The 20425-nt window shown below is 35.8% G+C and overlaps 4 protein-coding genes across 6 annotated transcripts; 2 read left to right on the top strand and 2 right to left on the bottom strand.

The window, feature by feature from the left end:
- Positions 1-2237: 2237 nt before the first annotated feature.
- Positions 2238-4043, bottom strand: LOC105962112 (Glycine-rich protein family). Its single transcript, XM_088813788.1, has 6 exons — positions 3971-4043; positions 3722-3790; positions 3140-3216; positions 2869-2948; positions 2504-2729; positions 2238-2405 (listed from the first exon to the last, which is right to left on the bottom strand). The coding sequence occupies exons 3-6, from the start codon at positions 3189-3191 to the stop codon at positions 2284-2286; spliced, it is 480 nt and encodes a 159-aa protein (XP_088669914.1). The 5' UTR covers positions 3192-3216; positions 3722-3790; positions 3971-4043; the 3' UTR covers positions 2238-2283.
- A 2855-nt stretch (positions 4044-6898) lies between these two features.
- On the bottom strand, positions 6899-9455 carry LOC105960781 (acetate--CoA ligase CCL3-like). The gene is made up of 3 exons (XM_088813612.1): positions 9102-9455; positions 8166-8756; positions 6899-7922 (listed from the first exon to the last, which is right to left on the bottom strand). The coding sequence occupies exons 1-3, from the start codon at positions 9318-9320 to the stop codon at positions 7026-7028; spliced, it is 1707 nt and encodes a 568-aa protein (XP_088669738.1). The 5' UTR covers positions 9321-9455; the 3' UTR covers positions 6899-7025.
- Positions 9456-9979: 524 nt separating this feature from the next.
- LOC105960764 (calmodulin-binding transcription activator) lies at positions 9980-18206 on the top strand. Of its 2 annotated transcripts, none has more exons than XM_012984980.2 (13): positions 9980-10880; positions 11832-11957; positions 12143-12258; positions 13124-13212; positions 13383-13428; positions 14061-14199; positions 14459-14554; positions 14644-14702; positions 14941-15372; positions 15845-16536; positions 16640-17186; positions 17479-17790; positions 17892-18206. In XM_012984980.2, exons 1-13 carry the CDS (start codon positions 10826-10828, stop codon positions 17934-17936), a joined length of 2754 nt encoding a protein of 917 aa, XP_012840434.2. In that variant the 5' UTR covers positions 9980-10825; the 3' UTR covers positions 17937-18206. The 2 variants fall into 2 exon arrangements, with proteins under 2 accessions (XP_012840434.2, XP_012840440.2); XM_012984986.2 differs by having other exon boundaries at positions 10379-10880; positions 14067-14199.
- Positions 18207-19156: 950 nt separating this feature from the next.
- On the top strand, positions 19157-19868 carry LOC105960752 (large ribosomal subunit protein eL29z). Of its 2 annotated transcripts, none has more exons than XM_012984967.2 (3): positions 19157-19288; positions 19402-19517; positions 19623-19868. In XM_012984967.2, exons 2-3 carry the CDS (start codon positions 19416-19418, stop codon positions 19704-19706), a joined length of 186 nt encoding a protein of 61 aa, XP_012840421.1. In that variant the 5' UTR covers positions 19157-19288; positions 19402-19415; the 3' UTR covers positions 19707-19868. The 2 variants fall into 2 exon arrangements, with proteins under 2 accessions (XP_012840421.1, XP_012840425.1); XM_012984971.2 differs by having other exon boundaries at positions 19181-19288; positions 19399-19517.
- Positions 19869-20425: the final 557 nt, after the last annotated feature.

The following is a 20425-nucleotide window of genomic DNA, read 5'->3' as shown; positions in this document are numbered from 1 at the left end:
CTATTGACTGAACATAACTTCCAAAGAAAAAAAGAGAGCAAATGAGATAGTACTATCAAGTATCGTCCAATACAAAAATATGTGAATAGAGATGCTCTAGAAAAAAGGCAAGGCGGGAGAAAAAACTGATCTACAAACCCTGTACATGCGTAGACCAACTAAACAAACAAATATCCCAGTGGAGCTGAATAGGGTTTTTCCACTTGAATGTAATAAAGTTATATTATATGACATGAATTATATCCCTTAACATTGGGATTGATCTCAAATAAGAAAAAACTGCCGATCCAAAATGGTTAGCGCTCTTCTATCTTATTGTATTTTCTTCGTTTACTCCAAACTCTTTCTTATGCATTTTCCAATTTCCTTGAGAGAAGTTGGTGTAATGGTGTTACTTTCACAAACTGAATCGGTGAATATTCAGATTTAACACAGAAAACATTAAAGTTGGCTAACAGCCTAATACCACTTCATCTCATGCATACAAGGTGCACACTGTGAAAGTATACAAAACTAAATTGCTTTGAACTCATATACACCAAATTTGTCTATATGGGGCTAGAACATTGGTATTAAAAACATGTACTGCACAAGCCATATGTCAAAATAATCCATGTCTAAAGTTCCTTAACTGCAAAGAAATGAAAAATAACGTGCCTCGACTTAATGTAAGGAAATTGCATTATTAATGTGCTAGTTAGTCTAACTTACTACTGGTTACCTGTTTATTTCTGTGGCTTAAGGATGCCCTGATGTTCGAAGACTTTGAATGGAAAATCTCGATGTAGACATTTGAGATGTTGTATTAACTTTATCCAGTTCATCTGATTCTGGACCTATGAGATTGTCAGTGCAATCCACAGTGATAATTACAATACATTCTACAAATAAAACATGCCAACATCATTACCTTGAAATCTGAGGGGGTGTAACGTACAAGTATATAATATTTTTCTCTTCTCTATAAATATATGCCTGCACATAAAACGATTTAAGACTCTCAGAAAATAAAAGGTTTAATGCCAAGTTACGGAATATCAAAAACCACAACCCTTCAACACTAACATCAAACACAGCTACATGGTAGTTCCGGTCAGAAAAGGCTACCCACAGTTTTTAACACCGGTGTCTAAAATCTAAAATTAAGAGGGAGAAAGCACACACATACATCATATGCATAGAGAGTGCAATTTTTTAAGCCAATGCATGCAAAAAATGCTTAAACAGATTGAGAACTGAAGTGGATCGAACACCCAACCAAAATAATTTGGTGAATAACAGTGAATTGTTTCAAGCTGTCAAAACGTAAGCACACAAACACATGTTCCCAACAGAAAATTCGAAACTATAGATTAAACCCTAAGCAAAAATAGAAGAGTGCGTGTGTTCAGTTACCTGTTTGAGGAGATCGTGGGTGATGCAATAGCAATTGCGGAGAGAGATCCAATAGTCGACGTCGCTGTTTCGCATATCGGCGATTAAATTTAACGAAGACGAAGAGTTTCTCGGCCGGAATTGGTTTGTCCGACGCAAACGGAGACAAGTTTTGAATCTTAATAGTTTATTATCAGCTGTAATTTAAGAAGTTTAACTTGGAAAGTTTACTGTACTTGCCAAATTTCCTTTCGTGGAACCTCGCATTAAAGTAATGAACAATTTTATTACCAAAATAATTTTTCTAGACATTAATAATTTTTATAAGCTTGTTGGTAATATTTGTTATTTTCATTGGTAATTAAAAAATTAAAATTGTATGAACTTAATACTGGACTTTTTTTTTTCATGTACTCAGTCAATAGATTGGGCCATAAAATAATGGGCTTCGCAGAATGAATGACCTAAATTGGGCCATAACATAATGACATTTTCAGAAGAAAAAAAAACCAATCTCAACCAATTCTTTCTAGATTTTTTCATATTAAATGTCGTTTCAATTTTACTAATATTGTTTTGACTTCAAACGTAATTCAAACCATTTTTCAATCTGATTATGACAAAATTGTAAATACAAAAATTGTAGTCTTTGAGACTCCATAATGGTCATAATCATATTTGAAGTCGAAACGATATTATTAAAACTAAAACGACATTTTATCACATCCCATGATTAAATAGCAAATGCAAACCGTATATATATTACAATCATCACAAATTATTCATTAACACACCATGGATATAAATAACTCCACACTTACATATAAGTAAGCCAAATATTTCTTTTTTTTATGGAGAAGTAAGCCAAATATTTCAATTCAACAACTCTTCTTGCAAAGATTGATAACTTCAGAACAATATATGCCACCCCACAATTATTATAAGCAATAAAGCATAGTAGAAAGGGTTAATCATACTATTGTATGCAACACCCTCATCAGCTTGTATGTGTTCTTCCACATTGAAGTCACCTGTCCAAACCGTATATATATTGTTGTTAAACCGCAAATCAAATCGAAAAATTATAACTTAACTAATTAGTATATATAAATCGAAATATAATACTCACCTCTTTTAGGACCATAGCTACAACCACACTTGATTGTTTCTCTTACATCTCTAAGAGTAGCCTTGTTATAAAACACAAAATATTTGATGACATCGTCGATACAGTCCAGCACAAGATACGTCTCCGTCAGGCACGCTCCGTTGCAATATTCGTCAGCATATTCCGGTGGCACGTTTAGCTCCCCGTTTTGTGTCAGCCTGTGTTCTTCGTCACAACTGCTATATATCTGCTAACAAATAATTATCTATATCAAATCAATATATATATATATATATATATATATATATATATATATATATAGATACATATATATATATATATATATATTAATAAAAAAAACTAAATCTTTTTATTATATTTCTTACATATTCATCATTAAGACATTCGAGGGCTTTGTTGAAGACATGAACTGGATCAGGAAAATTGTCATCTGTCTCTCCTTCACCTGTCAAGAAATTAATATATATATATATATATATATATATATATATATATATATATATATATATATATATATATATATATATATATATATAGAGAGAGAGAGAGAGAGAGAGAGAGAATTTCAATGTAAATAGAGGATAAATTGAAAAAAAATATATAAAATAAATTTTCATATATATGAATATATCCCACCATTTATATTGCATGTAACAGATGTACAAGTGAAAAGAAGCATGCAAATCATAGTTGAAACCAGCAGCAGCCAATGCCTGTTGATGGATGTGTTGATGGATGCAGAGAATGCCATTTATTAATTATAGCGTTTGAGAATGATTAGCGAGCAAGATTTAGATGAAGACGTTTATATATATATATATATATATGCAGGTCGAAGAAGACTAGCTTAATTAACTTCTAGTAGTAGCTAATACGAAAACTTAATAGTTTTATATAATATTAATTTATTTATTTTAAAATGAATTCATCTATTAGAGAAAGGGTAAGAACCATAAGTGATTTTGTTGAAATGTGGTTAAATATGGATGAATAAAGGTGATTTTTGAGAGATGGAATTCAAACCTACAATGGGAAATTAATTTAAAGCAAAAGCTGATAACTTTGTTGATATGAATTTCAGGGTTTATTTTGCATACAGTGTTAGTAACATCTTATTGGTATCTTCTTTTTCACGCCTAGGACTCTAATATAAGAAAAACTTGTATAAATCACTTCTCTATATATTAATGGTTTATGACCTTGAAAATCGAAAATTACCTGTAATTTTTGGTTGGTCGCAGTGTTTCTATAGAACCGTTGATTGTCGATATCAACTTCTGCACCTTGCTGACAATGGTAACCAAGTTAAACACAAAAAGAGTGTTCGTTGGACCAGTAATTCAACAACGCGCGCAACATTTGTATTACTAATTGGACACGTTTAATGCTTAATACATCTCGAATTGTATACATTTCTTCCAATTGAAATGCAATGTGCGTAATTTTTCGCAACTAATATTTAATTACCTTGGATAGAGCCCAATCTGCAGAGTCAAAAAAAGGACCGCTCGTGGTTCTGCATTCGTACACCAGCTTTCAGTATCTTATTTTACAAACAACCAAGAAAAGAAACAAATCACAACTTTGCAAAAATTGTAATAAATAAGTTTATAATGTAGTAACATAATTAATAATAATTGCACTCGCCTTTGGGATTTAAGGCTTCTTCTTTGGCGCGAGTCCTCTATACTTTCAATCAATCGAGGCAGCCTATCAATCGAGAGAGAGAGAGGATGGGCTGTAGTGCAGTAGCAGTTAACCGGCAAAACTATTTTCATATCATTTTATCATTTTAGTTTACCATTTGAACCAAGGGGTTGAAGATGGCCCACCAAGCGAGTCCACGTCGAAGGGGTCCAACAATATAGATCCTTAGAGGATTCTAGAAGACTGTATTAGTTAATCCTTATGCGGATTTTCTAGAATCTTCCAGGTGATCACCACTATCATTGACATTCATTGATAAGATGGAATTGTATAAATAGGAGTAGACTCATTCATTTGTAAGCATCCAATTCTCTTAATCCCGAATGATGTGAATAATAAAAAGAAAATCGAAAATGAATAATAAAAAGAAAATCGTACTCCGAACTATCAAAGCCGGTTGATATAAATAATAAAAAAAATTAAAAAAAAAAAACAAATAAACATAAAATAAAATAAATAAAAAATGGAAATAAGAAAATACCAATACCTTCAAATCGGGAAATAAAATAAATAAAAAATGGAAATAAGAGAAACGCCGAGCAGCCGGTCCAATGAATTTGGAAAATGTCACTTTTTGTTAATACTTAATGCTTACAATCCACAAGGGTTAATGACTGTTAAGAGTGGATTTTATAATGACTCTTTCAGAGTTCATTATAATCCTCCATCAGGGTTAATGACTGTTAAGAGTGGATTTTATAATGACTCTTTCAGAGTTCATTATAATCCTCCACCAATGTGGGAGATTTTGATTTTTCAGAGTTCATTATAATTCTCCACCGATGTGTGGGAGATTTTGATTTTTCAGAGTTCATTATAATTCTCCACCGATGTGGGAGATTTTGATTTTTCTAATAGTTTCCTCTATAAATACATTATTATACATTCATACTCACCTTCTCTTCTCAACACACACATTATCATACATTATCATACATTCACACACACACATTATCATACATTCACACACACACACACCATGGCTGCACATGACCATGCGACTGAAGTAATCAAAGATTACTTCATAATCATAAGCCATTTGTGTGGTCAGACCAAGACGCGCAGGCGGGTGTCTAAATCTCTAACTTATTGGCTCATCAAAGAATCAAGTATCATCCCACCACTCACAAGATTCCTTACTAAAAATGTGTAGAAATCAGTTTTATGCTATTCACCTGCAAGAACCAAAAAGAAAACAAAAAAAAAACAACAGATCAATGTTTACAATCAGCATACTATTTCACCTCTACATGCCATATGTATATTGAAAACTTCAGTAATGTATCCATCATGTGTATTATCAGAGTGGAATACGAAATAGATTACATTTGTTCAACAATCAAGTAATTTACTTATCTAGTGTTTCGAGTATAGAGAAGGCATTTACCGTACCTGTATTACCGTCAGCTTACAAAACTTCACAAACGGCAAAACAAAACAGCAACTTGAACTCATTTGCCAAAAAGTTTTGAGAATCACCCCAACAATTTCTTCAACTCTTTATATCTAGGAGGTGTGAGAAAAGCAAATAACTATCATGTTAGTTTAGAAGCAGACGAGATCCTATAAACATTAGAAACAAATTAGAGTACAAATTCCTTTACCGCCAACATCCGATCATCTCACTTCCAGCCTAAAACCTATGAAATAAGTATGAATATCAGAAAACATAAGATATTGTAGATGTTAGTTTGCTTCTTTTAATAATGAAATTATAATGCTATTAGCATATAACATAAAGATGTTAATTTGCACTACTGTGCCATTACACGTTCACACGGTAACTGGATTCCGCAAAAAAAAAAAAAAAAATAGCAAAAAGATGTTACCTGCATTCTGCAAAAGAAAGAATAAAGCGCTGAAGTCATCAACACATCAAAGTCAAAACTACAGCAATGGAACTAAATAAAAAATAATGAATCACAATTTTTTTGGACAAGCGAAAGATAAAACCAGTATCACTTGGATGTGGAAGGAAGCTACTATAAAGCATGCCGGAAATTTTGCCTTCCATAAGAGCACGTAGACGAAACAACTGGTATTGACACAAAAAAGCAGGCCTTTTTACTATCACGTAAAAACTTGTTTAAGGACCACGTGTTTAAACTTAATGTGTTTCTTATTACTATCGGGTAAAAACTTGTTCAACAAACGAAAGTACGTACTTAAACTTAACCATGTGTTTCTTAGTTGTCAAGCTACGTATTTATAATGGCTCTGAGCGGCGGTAAGAAATAATTAAGGAAAAAACAATGAGTCTAAATAAGCATAAAAAAGTTACACAAATTAAATTTACCAATTAATAACTCGTCTGTTCAACTGGGCAAAGAGACACCTGATACCACGCCATGTCTGCAAAATCACCGGTTCAAGTAATTTAAAATTCCTCAAAATCGCATGCCATCCAGGTGGCAAACCAAGATACAGGTGGGTGTCCAAATGCCTGGCTGATCAGCAACAACATCACCACTCTATTACAATAAACAGAAAATTAGACAGAAAAGAGGCTGAAAATCACAAAATCTGCAGTCATCAACTGTGAATCACACATGAGAAACCATCACCAAATGCTATACACTCGCGGTTTGTGCGAGTGGGCGTGCGTTTTTTGGACATGAAAAGACCCAAATAACCTTTAAATTCCTTTACACATTTGATCCTTACACTATAAATTTTACACATTCGATGTGAAAGAAATGAACACAGTATTGTTTATTATTACTTTATATAGATCAATTTATTCATGGATTATAAATTTATTATACATATTTTGAGTTATACTATAGGCTAAAATGCATCCTCAACATTTTAAATTCTACAGCCTACTCTTCTTCAGAGGCCCCATCTCCTTGGCTTTAGCCCTCAGCAAATGCTTCTGTATTTTTCCAGTGGCAGTTTTAGGCAACGGCCCAAAAACTACAGATTTCGGAACCCAATACGCCGCCATCTTCGATCGGCTGAACTTCATTATCTCCGCCGCCAGCTGTCGCTCATCCGACGCATCAACACCCGGCTTCAAAGTCACAAAAGCGCACGGCGATTCCCCCCACCGCTCGTCCGGCCGTGCCACAACCGAAACTTCTAGAATCTTCTCGTGCTGGTAGAGAATATTCTCCACCTCAACCGTGCTAATATTCTCCCCTCCCGATATAATAATATCCTTAGACCTGTCTTTAATTTCGATATAGCCATCAGGATGCTTCACCGCCAGGTCACCCGAATGATACCAACCACCGGCGAAAGCTTCCTCGTTTGCTTTAGGGTTCTTCAGATACCCCTTCATTACGACATTGCCTCTAAACACGATTTCTCCGACAGTGACACCGTCAGCAGGGACAGGTGTCATGCTCTGAGTGGTCACCACGTCCAAGCCTTCTAAGCCGACGTAACGAACGCCTTGCCTCGCATTCAAACGGGCTTGGGCTTCGGGCGGGAGCGGGTCCCACTCGGGCTTCCAAGCGCATATCGTGGAGGGCCCGTATGTCTCGGAGAGGCCGTAAGTGTGCGTGACTTTAAAGCCTCGTTGTGACATTGCGGAGAGGACAGAAGGAGGCGGGGCAGCGCCAGCTGTCATTACGTGGACGAGGCGAGGGAGTGGGAGGGTAGTTTCGTCTTGTGGGGCGTTCACTATGCTGTTGAGAACAACGGGAGCAGCACAAAAATGGGTGACGCCGAGGTTAGCTATGGCTGTGTAGACACCCTTAGCCGTGACCTGTATTGTATATAAAACAGCTTATGTTGTGTATTTACCTTGTGACACGAGCATTTGCATACATATATATACAGTTTCACATTGAGACCTCATTCTTGGACAGCAAATAAGTGGAACAGATTTCCAAGCTATATGCAATTTACATTTGTGCTAACTAGAAATCCTCTTTCTCTTACATGTTTGGGCACTTCTAAAACCACGATGCAACAATTAAGGATCAAGATATCAATATCAATGAATTACCTGTCTGAGGCATACACTCGTCGAACAAAGTGCTGCAAGAGTCCACGGAAAACACCAACCATTACAATGGAACATAGGCAAAGTCCACAAATAAACAGCTCCTTCTGTCATTCCCCATACAATAGCATTACTCAGAGCCATTAGGTACGCCCCTCGATGGTGAAGCACAACTCCCTTAGGGCTAGCTGTTGTGCCAGAGGTATAGCCCAGAGCAATGCTATGCCACTCATCTTCGGGCGGTTTCCATTCAAAGTCGGGATCACCGCTTTCTAGAAACTTCTCGTATTCAATTGCTCCTTTCTCGAGTGCATACTGGAGCAACTTCGGGTCGCAGTTTTGATCGGCAATGACAATTAGTGTTGGAGGCTTAAACTTGCCCTTGCTTTTATCTGCCATGATTTTCAAAGCGTTCTCTGCCAAGGAATAGGACTCTTGATCCACCATTACGACATCAGATTGCGAATGTCCTAATAGAAACGCAATAGTCTCCGCGTTTAGACGGATATTAATAGCATTTAGAACTGCTCCAGACATTGGAATTCCGAAGTGTGCTTCGAATAAGGCTGGAATGTTGGGCGAAATCACCGCAACCTGTGGTTATGAAACAGAGAGGTAAGCACCACACCAGTTCTCTGAAAAATGTCAAAACAATAACCCTAGGCCCTTTACAATAAATTAGAATCATTGCTAGGGTTTTTAATCATCAAGGCAAGTTCATTTTTTTGCAGGGAAAGTCAAGTGTACTTCAAAATCTATTTAAAAAATCATAATTTTCATCTAATTTCTTCTGTAAATATAATGTACAACCAATTACAAATCAACAATTGACAGTTTTACATTTCATTCAACAAATCAAAGATCACTAAATCCTTCCAAAATTGAAAAACATAAAAGCACTAATAATTAATCATTGATCAAATTAAAAACATCACTCACGGTGCTTCCAAAGGTGACGGAGCGTTTGGTGAGGGCGGAGGCCAGCTGGCGGCACCGCCTGTAAGTCTGGCGCCACGTGAAACTGACAGAGCCATGGATCAACGATTTCCGGGTCGGGTGAACAAGAGCGGCCCGATCCAGGAAACCGAGCGGCGACAAAGCGGTGTAGTTAGCCGGATTCCGGGGCAAATCATCTATGTCTTTCCCTTCGGCACCCATGTGTGTGTTTTGGGAGGTGAGTTAGTATGTGCGAATTACGTGTAGAACTTGTCTATATGCAGAGATCATAAATGGAGCTAACAAATTAAACCTGCAATTTCGGTGAGTTGGCTAATATATATATATATATATATATATATATATATATATATATATATATATATATATATATATGATAATGACATAGAAAATCGATCTCTCGGCAATGTTTGGCGCTATATATATATATATCCCCATACGTATCATTTACAGAAATCAATTATTTTATTATTATTATTATTATTATTATTATTATTATTATTATTATTATTATTATTATTATTATTATTATTATTGTTATTATTATTATTATTATTATTATTATTATTATTATTATTATTATTATTATTATTATTATTGTTATTTTTATTTTTATTATTATTATTATTATTATTATTATTATTATTATTATTATTATTATTATTATTATTATTATTATTATTATTATTATTATTATTATTATTATTATTATTATTATTATTATTATTATTAGGCCTGGCCCATGCGACAATAGTAACTGGGCTATTTAATGGCCTGTTCCGCAACAGAGGGACCTGTTTGGGAATGGGCCAGCCACCAGAGTATTAGTAGGACCTGATTTTTTTAAATTTCCTCGGAACAAACAAATTTGGGTTTTCCGCCTATTCTGATTTTTTTCCCCAAAGTTGGAACGATATTTTTCATTTCGATTTTTGATTTTATTTGTTGGATCGAAATTGGAATTTCGATGCAAGATCCAATTTTAATTTTTTAAAATAATTCCTAAAACTTCGATTCTTTCTGAAAATTACATTTAAAAAAAAAAAAAAATCGATCTTAAATTTTCCGATTATCTATTATAATTTATGCGACAAAAAATAAAATAAGATATCAAAAATTTATATCTAAACTAATATGAGTGGGAAAAAGGAAAGTTAGAACAAAATTAAGGAAATTTATGAAAATTGCCAAGTATGATGTATTTATAAAGAAGCAATTAAGAGATGTATTTAAGGAAATATTTAGAATATGATAATAGTACCGTTGGCTGCGCATTTATTTCTTTATATATATATGTGTATGACTCGGTAGGTAGTTTCCTGGAGCCTGGAATTATCGAAAGTTCTCGTCACAGATAGCAATAGTTCGAAGATGCATACATCTCTTTCGTCTCCTTCTCAAATCTCTGTCCCGAGGAAATACAGTGGTGTTTGATTATTCTATTGAGTACACAGCGATTCCACAATTCCGTCGCTATCGGCTCGTCACTGCCACAGAGTTGCTCCGTGTTTCCACAAACTGCTTTTCTCTCTCCGGTCTTCGTTCATGCCTTTTTTTGGTTTTCTGCTCTGCGATGATGAAAAGTTGATCGCCTTTTGAATATTTTGCTGGTGCGATTCCTGAATTTTGCGATAAAGTTGAACAATCCGTTTAGTCTAGTAATTTGGAGTGGTTTTACGCGGGTAATGATCGTCTGAAGCGCGGCGATGGAGAGTAATCGACTCGTTGGGTCAGAGATTCATGGCTTCCACACCATGGAAGGTACGCGTATCAGTATCGGGAGTTTTATTCGAGAAAATTTGTAGAATTGTTTGATGTTTTCCGAGCAGTCAACTCTCGAATTGTGAATTCTTAGGGTTTAGTACGCTTTTATCATTAACCTGAGTCTCTGACAGTTTCGATTTTAATTCCAGGTTATAATGTGTGTTTTAACTTTCTGGTTTAGTAGCGAAGTAGTAGAAAATGAAGATGTTATCTGTTGTTAGAAATTGAATTTCCTTACAACTTCAAATACTCCTACATTTGGAAATCAGGGGAATGGAGTTCTAATAGTCAATGCTAGGTAGTTCCTACTGAGAGTTGATTTAATTTTACTTTGTACTTGGTATACAAGCAGTTGAAATTGGTTAGTGGCAATATTAAGCTGTTAAGAACAAGTTTTTGGTCGGCGGTCAAAGGACAAGAAAACTAATAAGTAATATATTAATTTGGAACTGAAATCAATGGGCGTTCACCGCGTGGAGAATGGAGATAAAAAGGTTGAAAAGATAACAAGAGAACAACAAACATTTCATGTAATTTTTAGCACTTTAATATACATTATGTGCAGAATACCCCATACCATAATGCAACATTGCAGAGGAATGAACAACCCCATCTGATATAGTATCCATAAATGTTATTGCAATATGGTTCAAGTCATACGACCCACAGATGATATAAGTGGATCTGAATGTACTTGATTTTTTTTCACGAGAACATTTCTATTGAATCGTTGTATATCAATTTAGAATCCTGATTGAAAAGTTACATTTTGGTCTACACTTTTAAGAGGTATATGTCCCCATAGTCTATTTTCTTTTGCTTATGTAAGTGGCTGTAGTATCACTGTGCTTATTAATACAATAACCACATAGTAAACAGCGTGTGTCCACAATTGTATTCATTTTTAGTACTTTTTGTGAACTGTTGGATCTTTTTTTACCTGTACAGATTTGGATTTTGTCAATATGATGGAGGAAGCCAAGGCAAGATGGCTCAGACCGAATGAGATTCATGCTATACTCTATAACCACAAGTGTTTCACTGTTCATGTCAAACCCATGAATTTGCCAAAAAGTAATACATTGCTGTGTTTACATATGTTTTTGTCTTTTGTAATTGGCTGAAAGAAATGTTAAGAAAGTTCATATTCCTATTTTCTGGATCTAATATGAATGAATGTCTATTTGTCCGCTGAAGTGGGTTGTAGAAGTCGTGATGGCTTGAATTGAACTGATATCAATTTTGTTGTACTAAAACAGGTGGCGCAATTTTGTTGTTTGACCGCAAGATGCTCCGCAATTTTAGGAAAGATGGCCATAACTGGAAGAAGAAAAAAGACGGAAAAACTGTAAAAGAAGCTCATGAACACTTGAAGGTAAGGTCTCATATGCATTGATGTGATATACAACATTAAAACAAAGAAAATGTGAGGTGAGGCATGGTTATCTATCAATTTGCATCAACCTGTGAACAAAAGTAGGCCTCAGCGGTTGGTTAAAGTCAGAGTTCCTTGGATTTTTTAAATAGCTTTCATGAAGTTATGATTACAGACCATTTTGTACAGAGAGTTCTGAATGGCAAATCAAATCCCTTCATCTCACACATTTAGTTAAAAGCAATTAGACAAAAATGAATGAATTTACACCACTATTACATAATTGGCGAGCTTTCCTCATAAATTCAGAAAGTAGACGGATAGGATCTGTCCGTTTTCTTGTTGAGACTGTGATGAGTATTACTGTTTGAATGATGAACATAGAGTTGTTTGTCATTGTTATCTGTAAACTGATTTTTTTATGCATGGTTTGGATGCCTGCCAAAGAAGCCAGTGCTTAACAATAGTGGTAACAAAAGAAGCCAGTGCTTAACAATAGTGGTAAGATAAATATAGATGAAGCCTTAATTTCAATAGGGCTTCTGAAAATGTTGGATGTCCAAGCTTTATACTTATTTGCACATGTATAGGGATAATAATCATTTCTGAGTTGTGTCTCTGAGTTATGCCGTGTTGACACTATATGCAAGGAGCTAAGCATTTTATCATCTTTTGAGTTTCTCATGTCATTGTCATTCCCTATTAGCTTCTTTTCTTTCTGATGTATTTGCATACGGTGTAAAGAGAAATAATTTGGAGCTATGTTTTTCACACGAATAGCATTGGCAACGCACAAATTTTAGGATTTATCTTTATGTATTAGGTATTATATTGACATGTAAACACTGATTTTTTTGCAACATAGGTTGGCAATTCGGAAAGAATTCATGTATATTACGCACATGGAGAACACAGCCCAACGTTTGTTCGCAGATGCTACTGGCTACTTGACAAGTATGGTATCTGAAATATGTTCTAATTAGTCTAAATATTCACCTTCTCCTCTTGTCTTTATCTTTTTTAACATTGATGTTCCATTCTCTTCACACTCGTGGATTAGTATGTTAAATTGAGCAATGTGTTCTTGTTCCATGTATATTTTCATTAATACCTAATTATTGCAGGTCTTTGGAACATATTGTCCTTGTGCATTATCGTGAAACTCAAGAGGTTTGTCTCGTACTATAGAATAACTCTTGTTAATCAATTTTATTTACAGAATACTAATGTCTTATACATTCCAAACTTCTAATACTTAGGACAATGCGTTTTAAAGGATAATCCATTTCCGTATTACACATGTATTCACTGATTTTCCTTGGTATGTATCAACCAGATTCTAAAGGCATTTATCAATCTATCAGGAGTGTATTAAAATTTAGTACTTAGCATTGATTCTAAAGGCATTGATCCCAAATATCTTTCTGTGAGGGTTAGTATACTCTTGCTCTCACTTTCTAACATTTCCTATTTTTGTATCTTTCTGTGGGGGTTAGTATATCTTACCCTTTTTCTTGCAACCATTCCAGTCCTCAATTGTAATGTCATCTAGTCTCATGACAATGATTTAGCAGTTTACTACTTCCACCTTTTTTTCTTCTTTTCTAGAGATGAGGCCACGGGAAAACGTAAATTAATCATTATATAAACTGAATGACACATGATGTATAAAGAATGAGGAGTCCCATTTCAGCATTATCAATGCAAATTAACTCTTGCGAAAGACATTAACTGTTATAATACATATTTAAGTAACAATTAGTGCTAACGCAACTCTGGGTTGTGGTTAACTTATGATACAGTTGCAGGGTTCCCCAACCACACCTGGAAATTCAAATTCTAGTTCAGTTGCCTCTGACCCATCTGCTTCCTGGCCTCTATTGGAAAAATCTGATTCCACGGTTGATCGGGTGTATGAAGGGGATAAGAGATCACTTTTAGGTATATAAATATTTGATTTAGCACTCAGAGTTAGTTGGTCAATTTCTCTTGAAAGAAAGAAATAATTCTTTCAGTTGGCTTAAAGGTTTTACTTGAGTACAGCTAGAAAGAGTTCTAGCATGGTGTGTCTGTTTCTCAATTACATATAAAGTTAGTGGTAGCTTTTTTGTAGTTGAAGCCAAAGGGTTATTTGATTGACATGAACTTTTAGCTGGAAAATGGCTAGTATTAAATTCCTCTTTTCTGTGTTATTTTCCAGAGCGTGACAACAGCACAACCGTAGAAAATCATGAGCAGAGACTTCATGAGATAAATACACTTGAATGGGATGAGCTTTTGGTGCCAGAGCAACAAGGTGTGAGCTTTATCTGTTGAAGAATAGTACTAGAAAATTCTCAAGAAATTACTTACCATTCATTCTTTTGATGTTTGCATGGCGCGCAGAAAATGCTGCAAGCTCTGAGTTGACGAATCTATATTTGACGTGCAGTTTCAAAACTATGGTAAGTGGACTGATTATTCTCTTTGTTTCTCGTTAAAGGAGGTATTCCACGTTTAAGGTTTATGATATTTAATTTATGAACTACTTTGTCAATTGCATATTCTTAAAATGCTACATTTTTTTTTACACGGTGATGAATTAACGCGCTATTTAGTATCTGTGACTCCATTCTGCAAAGACCAGACTAGATCTTTATAGCCACTTTGATGCACCAGAACTAAGGTTCTTTCTGAATACAGGATGACGCCCTATCAACTAACAAAGCATCCCCAGAAAGTTCTGGTGATAGTTTTTCTGGACATGTCTCTGGGAGTACTTCCATTGACTATAATGTTGCGAGAAATATACCCTACCAGACAGCTGCACACGAGACAATCATTAATTTACAAAGTTTTATTTCTGGGCTGGGCCCACTAGGTGGACGTAATTCCATAGAGAATCCAGCCAAAGACCATTTCAAAAAGCTTGACAGTTTTGAAAAGTGGATGACAGATATCATTGCTGATTCTCCTGGATCAGTAGATAATCAAACTCTGGAATCTTCATTTTCAACTGAGCATCAATCTTTCACATCTTCGACGATGGATAATCATCTGTTATCTGCGGTGGACCAGATATTCAGCATAACTGATGTCTCACCTTCATGGGCTCTTTCAACTGAAGAAACAAAGGTCTATTTTTCTCTTTTTCTTTTTTTTTTGGCTACGGTTTTAGCTTACTATATGGGGTTGTATTCTGCTGTTAATGCATTTTTATTTGTGACGCCTATGAAATTATGAAGCTGGTTTCACATGTTGGTCTTTGAGAATGGAGTTATACAACTGACAAATAATTAGAGTTGCTTGGAGAAAAGATTACAACTCTAATGGAAGTATATAAAATGAATTGAGGAATAGATTAAGAAATATTCAGTACTATTTGCTGCATGATTATCTTCCGCTACTGGAATGCACATATTCCATCAGATTATTGAATGGATGCAGTCCCTTTCTCTGCTACAGTATTTGATTGCTTTTCAATTAATAATCAGTAGAAAGTTTTGTTATGAAGTCATCTATCTTCTTGTATATAAATGGAATAGGATGGTAGGCAAATGCTATAGATAATGGACGACAGTTTCTTGACTCCTTGATGGTTATGCAGATTTTGGTGGTTGGTTTTTTCAATGGGCAACTACCCGACACAGACTTCCATTTATATCTTGCATGTGGAGATTCTGTTGTTCCTGTTGAAGTTGTCCAAGCTGGAGTATTTCGTATGGTAATTCCGGCTCAGACACCTGGATTAGTGAATCTCTACCTTACTTTTGATGGTCATAAACCCATCAGCCAAGTCTGGCCTTTTGAGTTCCGAGTTCCTGTAGTACCTCATAAGACAATATCTTCGGATGATAAACCTAATTGGGAAGAATTTCAACTTCAGATGAGGCTTGCTCATCTGTTGTTTTCATCCGATAGCCTGAATATATTCTCCAATAAAGTATCCCAAAACGCCCTAAAGGAAGCCAAATTTTTTGCTCAGAGAACATCACACATACCCAACGGTTGGGTTCATTTGACCAAATTGATTCAAGATGCCAAAGTGCCTTTTCCCCAGGCCAAAGATAGCTTGTTTGAGTTGACTTTGCAGAATAGACTACAAGAATGGTTGTTGGAGAAAGTAGTATCGGGGTGCAAAATTCCCGAACGCGATGAACAAGGCCAAGGTGTGATTCATTTGTGTGCGATCTTAGGTTATACTTGGGCGGTTCTCCCATTTTCATTGTCTGGCTTATCAATGGATTATCGAGATAAATCCGGGTGGACAGCTCTTCATTGGGCTGCTTATCAAGGAAGGTAATTAGTAATCAGCGCTTAATTTCTTATCTCAAAAACCAGCTATCAATAGTGGATTTTTGATTCATCACATTTTAATGTTATTCCATATCAATACTTGCAGGGAGAAAATGGTAGCTGCTCTTCTATCTGCTGGGGCAAAGCCAAATTTAGTTACAGATCCAACTTCAGCACACCCCAGTGGATGCACTGCTGCTGATGTGGCTTCGAAAAACGGGTTCGATGGTTTGGCAGCTTATCTTGCTGAAAAGGCATTAGTTGCGCAATTCAACGATATGACATTGGCTGGAAATGTAAGTGGGTCCCTCCAAATTACCTCGAACGAGACCATGGATCCTGGAAATTTCACGGAGGACGAATTGTATCTGAAGGATACACTAGCGGCATACAGAACTGCTGCTGATGCAGCTGCGCGTATTCAATCTGCATTCAGGGAGCGTTCGCTCAGTGTCCGTACAAGAGCAGTTGAGGCATCTAATCCTGAGATGGAAGCACGAAATATAGTTGCAGCGATGAAAATCCAGCATGCTTTTCGGAATTACGAAACACGTAAACAGATGGCAGCTGCTGCTAGAATCCAGTACAGGTTCCGTACTTGGAAGATGCGAAGGAATTTCATTAACATGCGCCGTCACGCTATCAAAATTCAGGTAATTCGAGCTGGGATTTGCTTATTTTTATATGGGATGTATGCTGTTATATATTTGATTAGTTATTCTCTTTTCCAATCTGAAGTAGATAAATCGTGGCCAGGGGTTGAAATTGTACGGATTGAAAAGTCCTTCGAAAAATATCCGATTTTTATAAAATGAAAAACGAATCTAAAACTGATTCCGGAAGTTTCGGAAATTGAAAATCCATTTTGATCTCAGAAATCATGTTACTTCAATATCCTGATTATAATTTCATGCCTTGTGATTGTAATCTCTTGTTAAAATGCAGGCCGTTTTCAGGGGATTCCAAGTCCGAAGGCACTATTGCAAGATTTTGTGGTCAGTCGGGGTTGTTGAAAAGGCGATTCTGCGGTGGCGTAAGAAGAGAAAAGGCTTCCGCGGGCTTCAAGTTCAAAAATCCGACGAGCAAGACACTCCCACTCCCAAAGATCCCAATGTTGAAGAGGACTTCTTCCTAGCCAGCAGAAAACAAGCTGAGGATCGTGTTGAGAGATCTGTGATAAGGGTCCAGGCAATGTTTAGATCAAAGCAAGCCCAAGAAGATTATAGGAGGATGAAATTGGAGCATAATAAAGCCACGGTAAACAACTCTTTTTTCATTTATCCTCATTGGCCGATACTCGATAGTGATCAAATTTAATCATTATTTTTTTATTCTCTTTCTATTTTTGGGATTTGCAGCTGGAATACGAAGAACTACTTCATCCTGATGTAAACATGGGATGAAGAAAGGTCTGATCTTACCTCCGATTGCTTTGGCACGAGCACAGTGGACTCGTTAGGAGTTAATTGTTCAAGTGCATGTTTTTGGTGTTGCTGAATAACGCGTGTACATATAACTGATGTAGATTTTGAGGTTAATGCAGGTCCTGTTTCGAACACCACCCTCTACACTGAGCCTCAAAAGAAACCAGGGTTTAGACTTTCATGTTTTTGTTGTTTCGGATATTGCTTCGTTTTAAACCGCTGCAGTGGAAACAAACAGATTTGGCTAAATTGGACAATAGTTTCATGCAAATAACCATATAGTTAAGGACCCACTTTTTTTTCTTTTTTTTTTTTTTTCCAACAATCACATTAAATAGAATGCATTTTAAAGTGAAATTCTTGATAAATTCGATTTTTTGAAGAAAGGGACAAGTCGATAAAAACTAAACAATACATGTTCATTTAGATTGAAGAATGAAGCAATTGAGCATGTAATTTTAAAATCCAGTTTAACTTGTTTGGATTGATTCATTTCACTGTAGATTTCAGTTGATTTGCTCTGGATTTAAGCTGTTGTTTCTGAGTTGGTGCAACGGATTTCAAATCCATTGTAGTTGAAGTCATTTGCATATACATAAACAAAGACGAAACCACACAACATCGTACGAGTAAGCATAACAAACCACCTATCCACTAGCAAGAAAAGTTGACATTAGATATTTTACATTGCCAGTATTTGAACTTGAAACTGAAAATGACTTTCCAAACTGAAGTACTGCGACGACAACCGAAAGCCCTCACGGTATCCCATTTTCCTTACAATGCTGCACGCGAACACCTCAAGCGGTCGAACATTTGTACCATCAAGGTTGTACTTAACCTTACCCGTGGCAGCACCAGTTAGACCTTAGGTAGGGCTAGATAAGTTCATTAGACATTAATGCATGTAGGTGTGTGATTATGCGTGTGCCAGAGCTTGATGATGGTGTTGCCATCGTCGATAAAAGAAAATTATTGTTAATCTTTTCAATTCTTCATTAATTTACTTTATTCAAATACTTCAATAATTTATTCTAGAACAAAATTTTAACATATTATCATTGATTTAAATTCGAAAAAAAAATGTAAAACTAAAAACAGACACATTTGATCGGGTCCAAGTCCAACAATTACAACCAATTTATCAGCCCAGTCCATACTATTTATGGCCCAAAAAAGGGTCCATAAGGCCCAAATACCTCGGGGCATTATCGTCAATACAGACCCCAGAACTAGGGTTTCAATACACATCTCTGCTAAATCAATTCCATTTCACACACTCCATTCTCCTCTCACAACTCACACCTCCTATCGCCGCCCGCCGCCTCTAGGTAAAAATTACTTCCGCCGACCTTCTACAGTGAAGCAGTATCACTGCATATGCGTTAAATAGAGTTTATCTTCCTCATTTTTTTGCTGTGTTGTTTTTGTTTGGGTGAAGCAGAGCTGTAGAGAGAAATGGCCAAGTCGAAGAATCACACCGCCCACAACCAGTCGCACAAGGCCCACAGGAACGGCATCAAGAAGCCCAAGCGCCATCGCAACATCTCCACCAAAGGGGTAACCTTCTCTATTACTTTCCCTCTCTCTCTCTTTGCGTTCACACTGTGTGTGCGTGTGTGTGTGTGTGTATTCTGATTCGGATTTTTTTGAATCGATTTGCAGATGGACCCGAAATTCCTGAGGAACCAGAGGTATGCGAGGAAGCACAACAACAAAACCGCTGAGGTCTCCAGCGCCGAAGAGTAGATTTTGATCTTAATCTATTTTATCCACCCTTTTATCTTTTGAATATTAGCAAGACTTTCATTATGTATTTTCAAAACATCAATTTCGTAATGTTTTAGTTAATTCCGTGTTTTTTTTTGATGATATTCACTGGCTTTGGTATCTGATTACAGTATTATTTGACTTCTTTTTCGGGTTTAATCTTTTTAATTATTGATCGTCTGATGTGAACTCAACCAATCAATGATGATATGCATTTGTAATTGCCTTTGAAAACTTGTGTTGTTTAGGTAGTTCTAACGATGATATGCATTTGAGGTATTAGTTCTTTTGATGAATCTCAATGCGTGTCATAGAAAACGTGTGTTGTTTAGTGGTTGGCCTGAAATATGCTTGCTCGGTTTGAGCATTGCATGTTTCTTTGATTGATTCTACGTTGTTAACAACTTCTCTCTGTGTTCCTATGACATTACATGTTCCTTTAACTTTGATTAATTCTATACTGTCACTGAATTCTCGTTGGTGTGAACTTGTCAAATGCGATATTGAAGTTAGATTTGGTGTTGTTCCTAAGACATTACATATTTATTTAACTTCTTTGATTGATTCTATGTTGTTACTTGCTCCTCTCTGCTATAAATTTATCAAATAAGATATCGAAGTTCAATTCTATGTTATTCCTATGACGTTACATATTTCTTTAACCTCTGTGATTGATTTTACGCCGTCCCTAAAATCTA

This window comes from Erythranthe guttata, chromosome 14 (genome assembly GCF_056151865.1).
Source record: "Erythranthe guttata isolate IM_541 chromosome 14, IM_541, whole genome shotgun sequence".
In the NCBI taxonomy this organism is placed as follows: Eukaryota; Viridiplantae; Streptophyta; class Magnoliopsida; order Lamiales; family Phrymaceae; genus Erythranthe; species Erythranthe guttata.
This window is presented reverse-complemented; position numbering and strand designations above follow the sequence as displayed.

Coding starts and splice junctions, on each gene's coding strand:
- LOC105962112 (XM_088813788.1), bottom strand. CDS start 3,191: ATGATTTGCATGCTTCTTTTCACTTGTACATCTGTTACATGCAATATA. Junction 2,949..3,139: donor TGTTACATGCAATATAAATG/GTGGGATATATT, acceptor ATTTCTTGACAG/GTGAAGGAGAGACAGATGAC. Junction 2,730..2,868: donor AATGTCTTAATGATGAATAT/GTAAGAAATATA, acceptor ATTTGTTAGCAG/ATATATAGCAGTTGTGACGA.
- LOC105960764 (XM_012984980.2), top strand. CDS start 10,826: ATGGAGAGTAATCGACTCGTTGGGTCAGAGATTCATGGCTTCCACACC. Junction 11,958..12,142: donor ACCCATGAATTTGCCAAAAA/GTAATACATTGC, acceptor GTACTAAAACAG/GTGGCGCAATTTTGTTGTTT. Junction 15,373..15,844: donor TTTCAACTGAAGAAACAAAG/GTCTATTTTTCT, acceptor ATGGTTATGCAG/ATTTTGGTGGTTGGTTTTTT.
- LOC105960781 (XM_088813612.1), bottom strand. CDS start 9,320: ATGGGTGCCGAAGGGAAAGACATAGATGATTTGCCCCGGAATCCGGCT. Junction 8,757..9,101: donor CCGTCACCTTTGGAAGCACC/GTGAGTGATGTT, acceptor TCATAACCACAG/GTTGCGGTGATTTCGCCCAA. Junction 7,923..8,165: donor CGAGTGTATGCCTCAGACAG/GTAATTCATTGA, acceptor TATACAATACAG/GTCACGGCTAAGGGTGTCTA.
- LOC105960752 (XM_012984967.2), top strand. CDS start 19,416: ATGGCCAAGTCGAAGAATCACACCGCCCACAACCAGTCGCACAAGGCC. Junction 19,518..19,622: donor GCAACATCTCCACCAAAGGG/GTAACCTTCTCT, acceptor ATCGATTTGCAG/ATGGACCCGAAATTCCTGAG.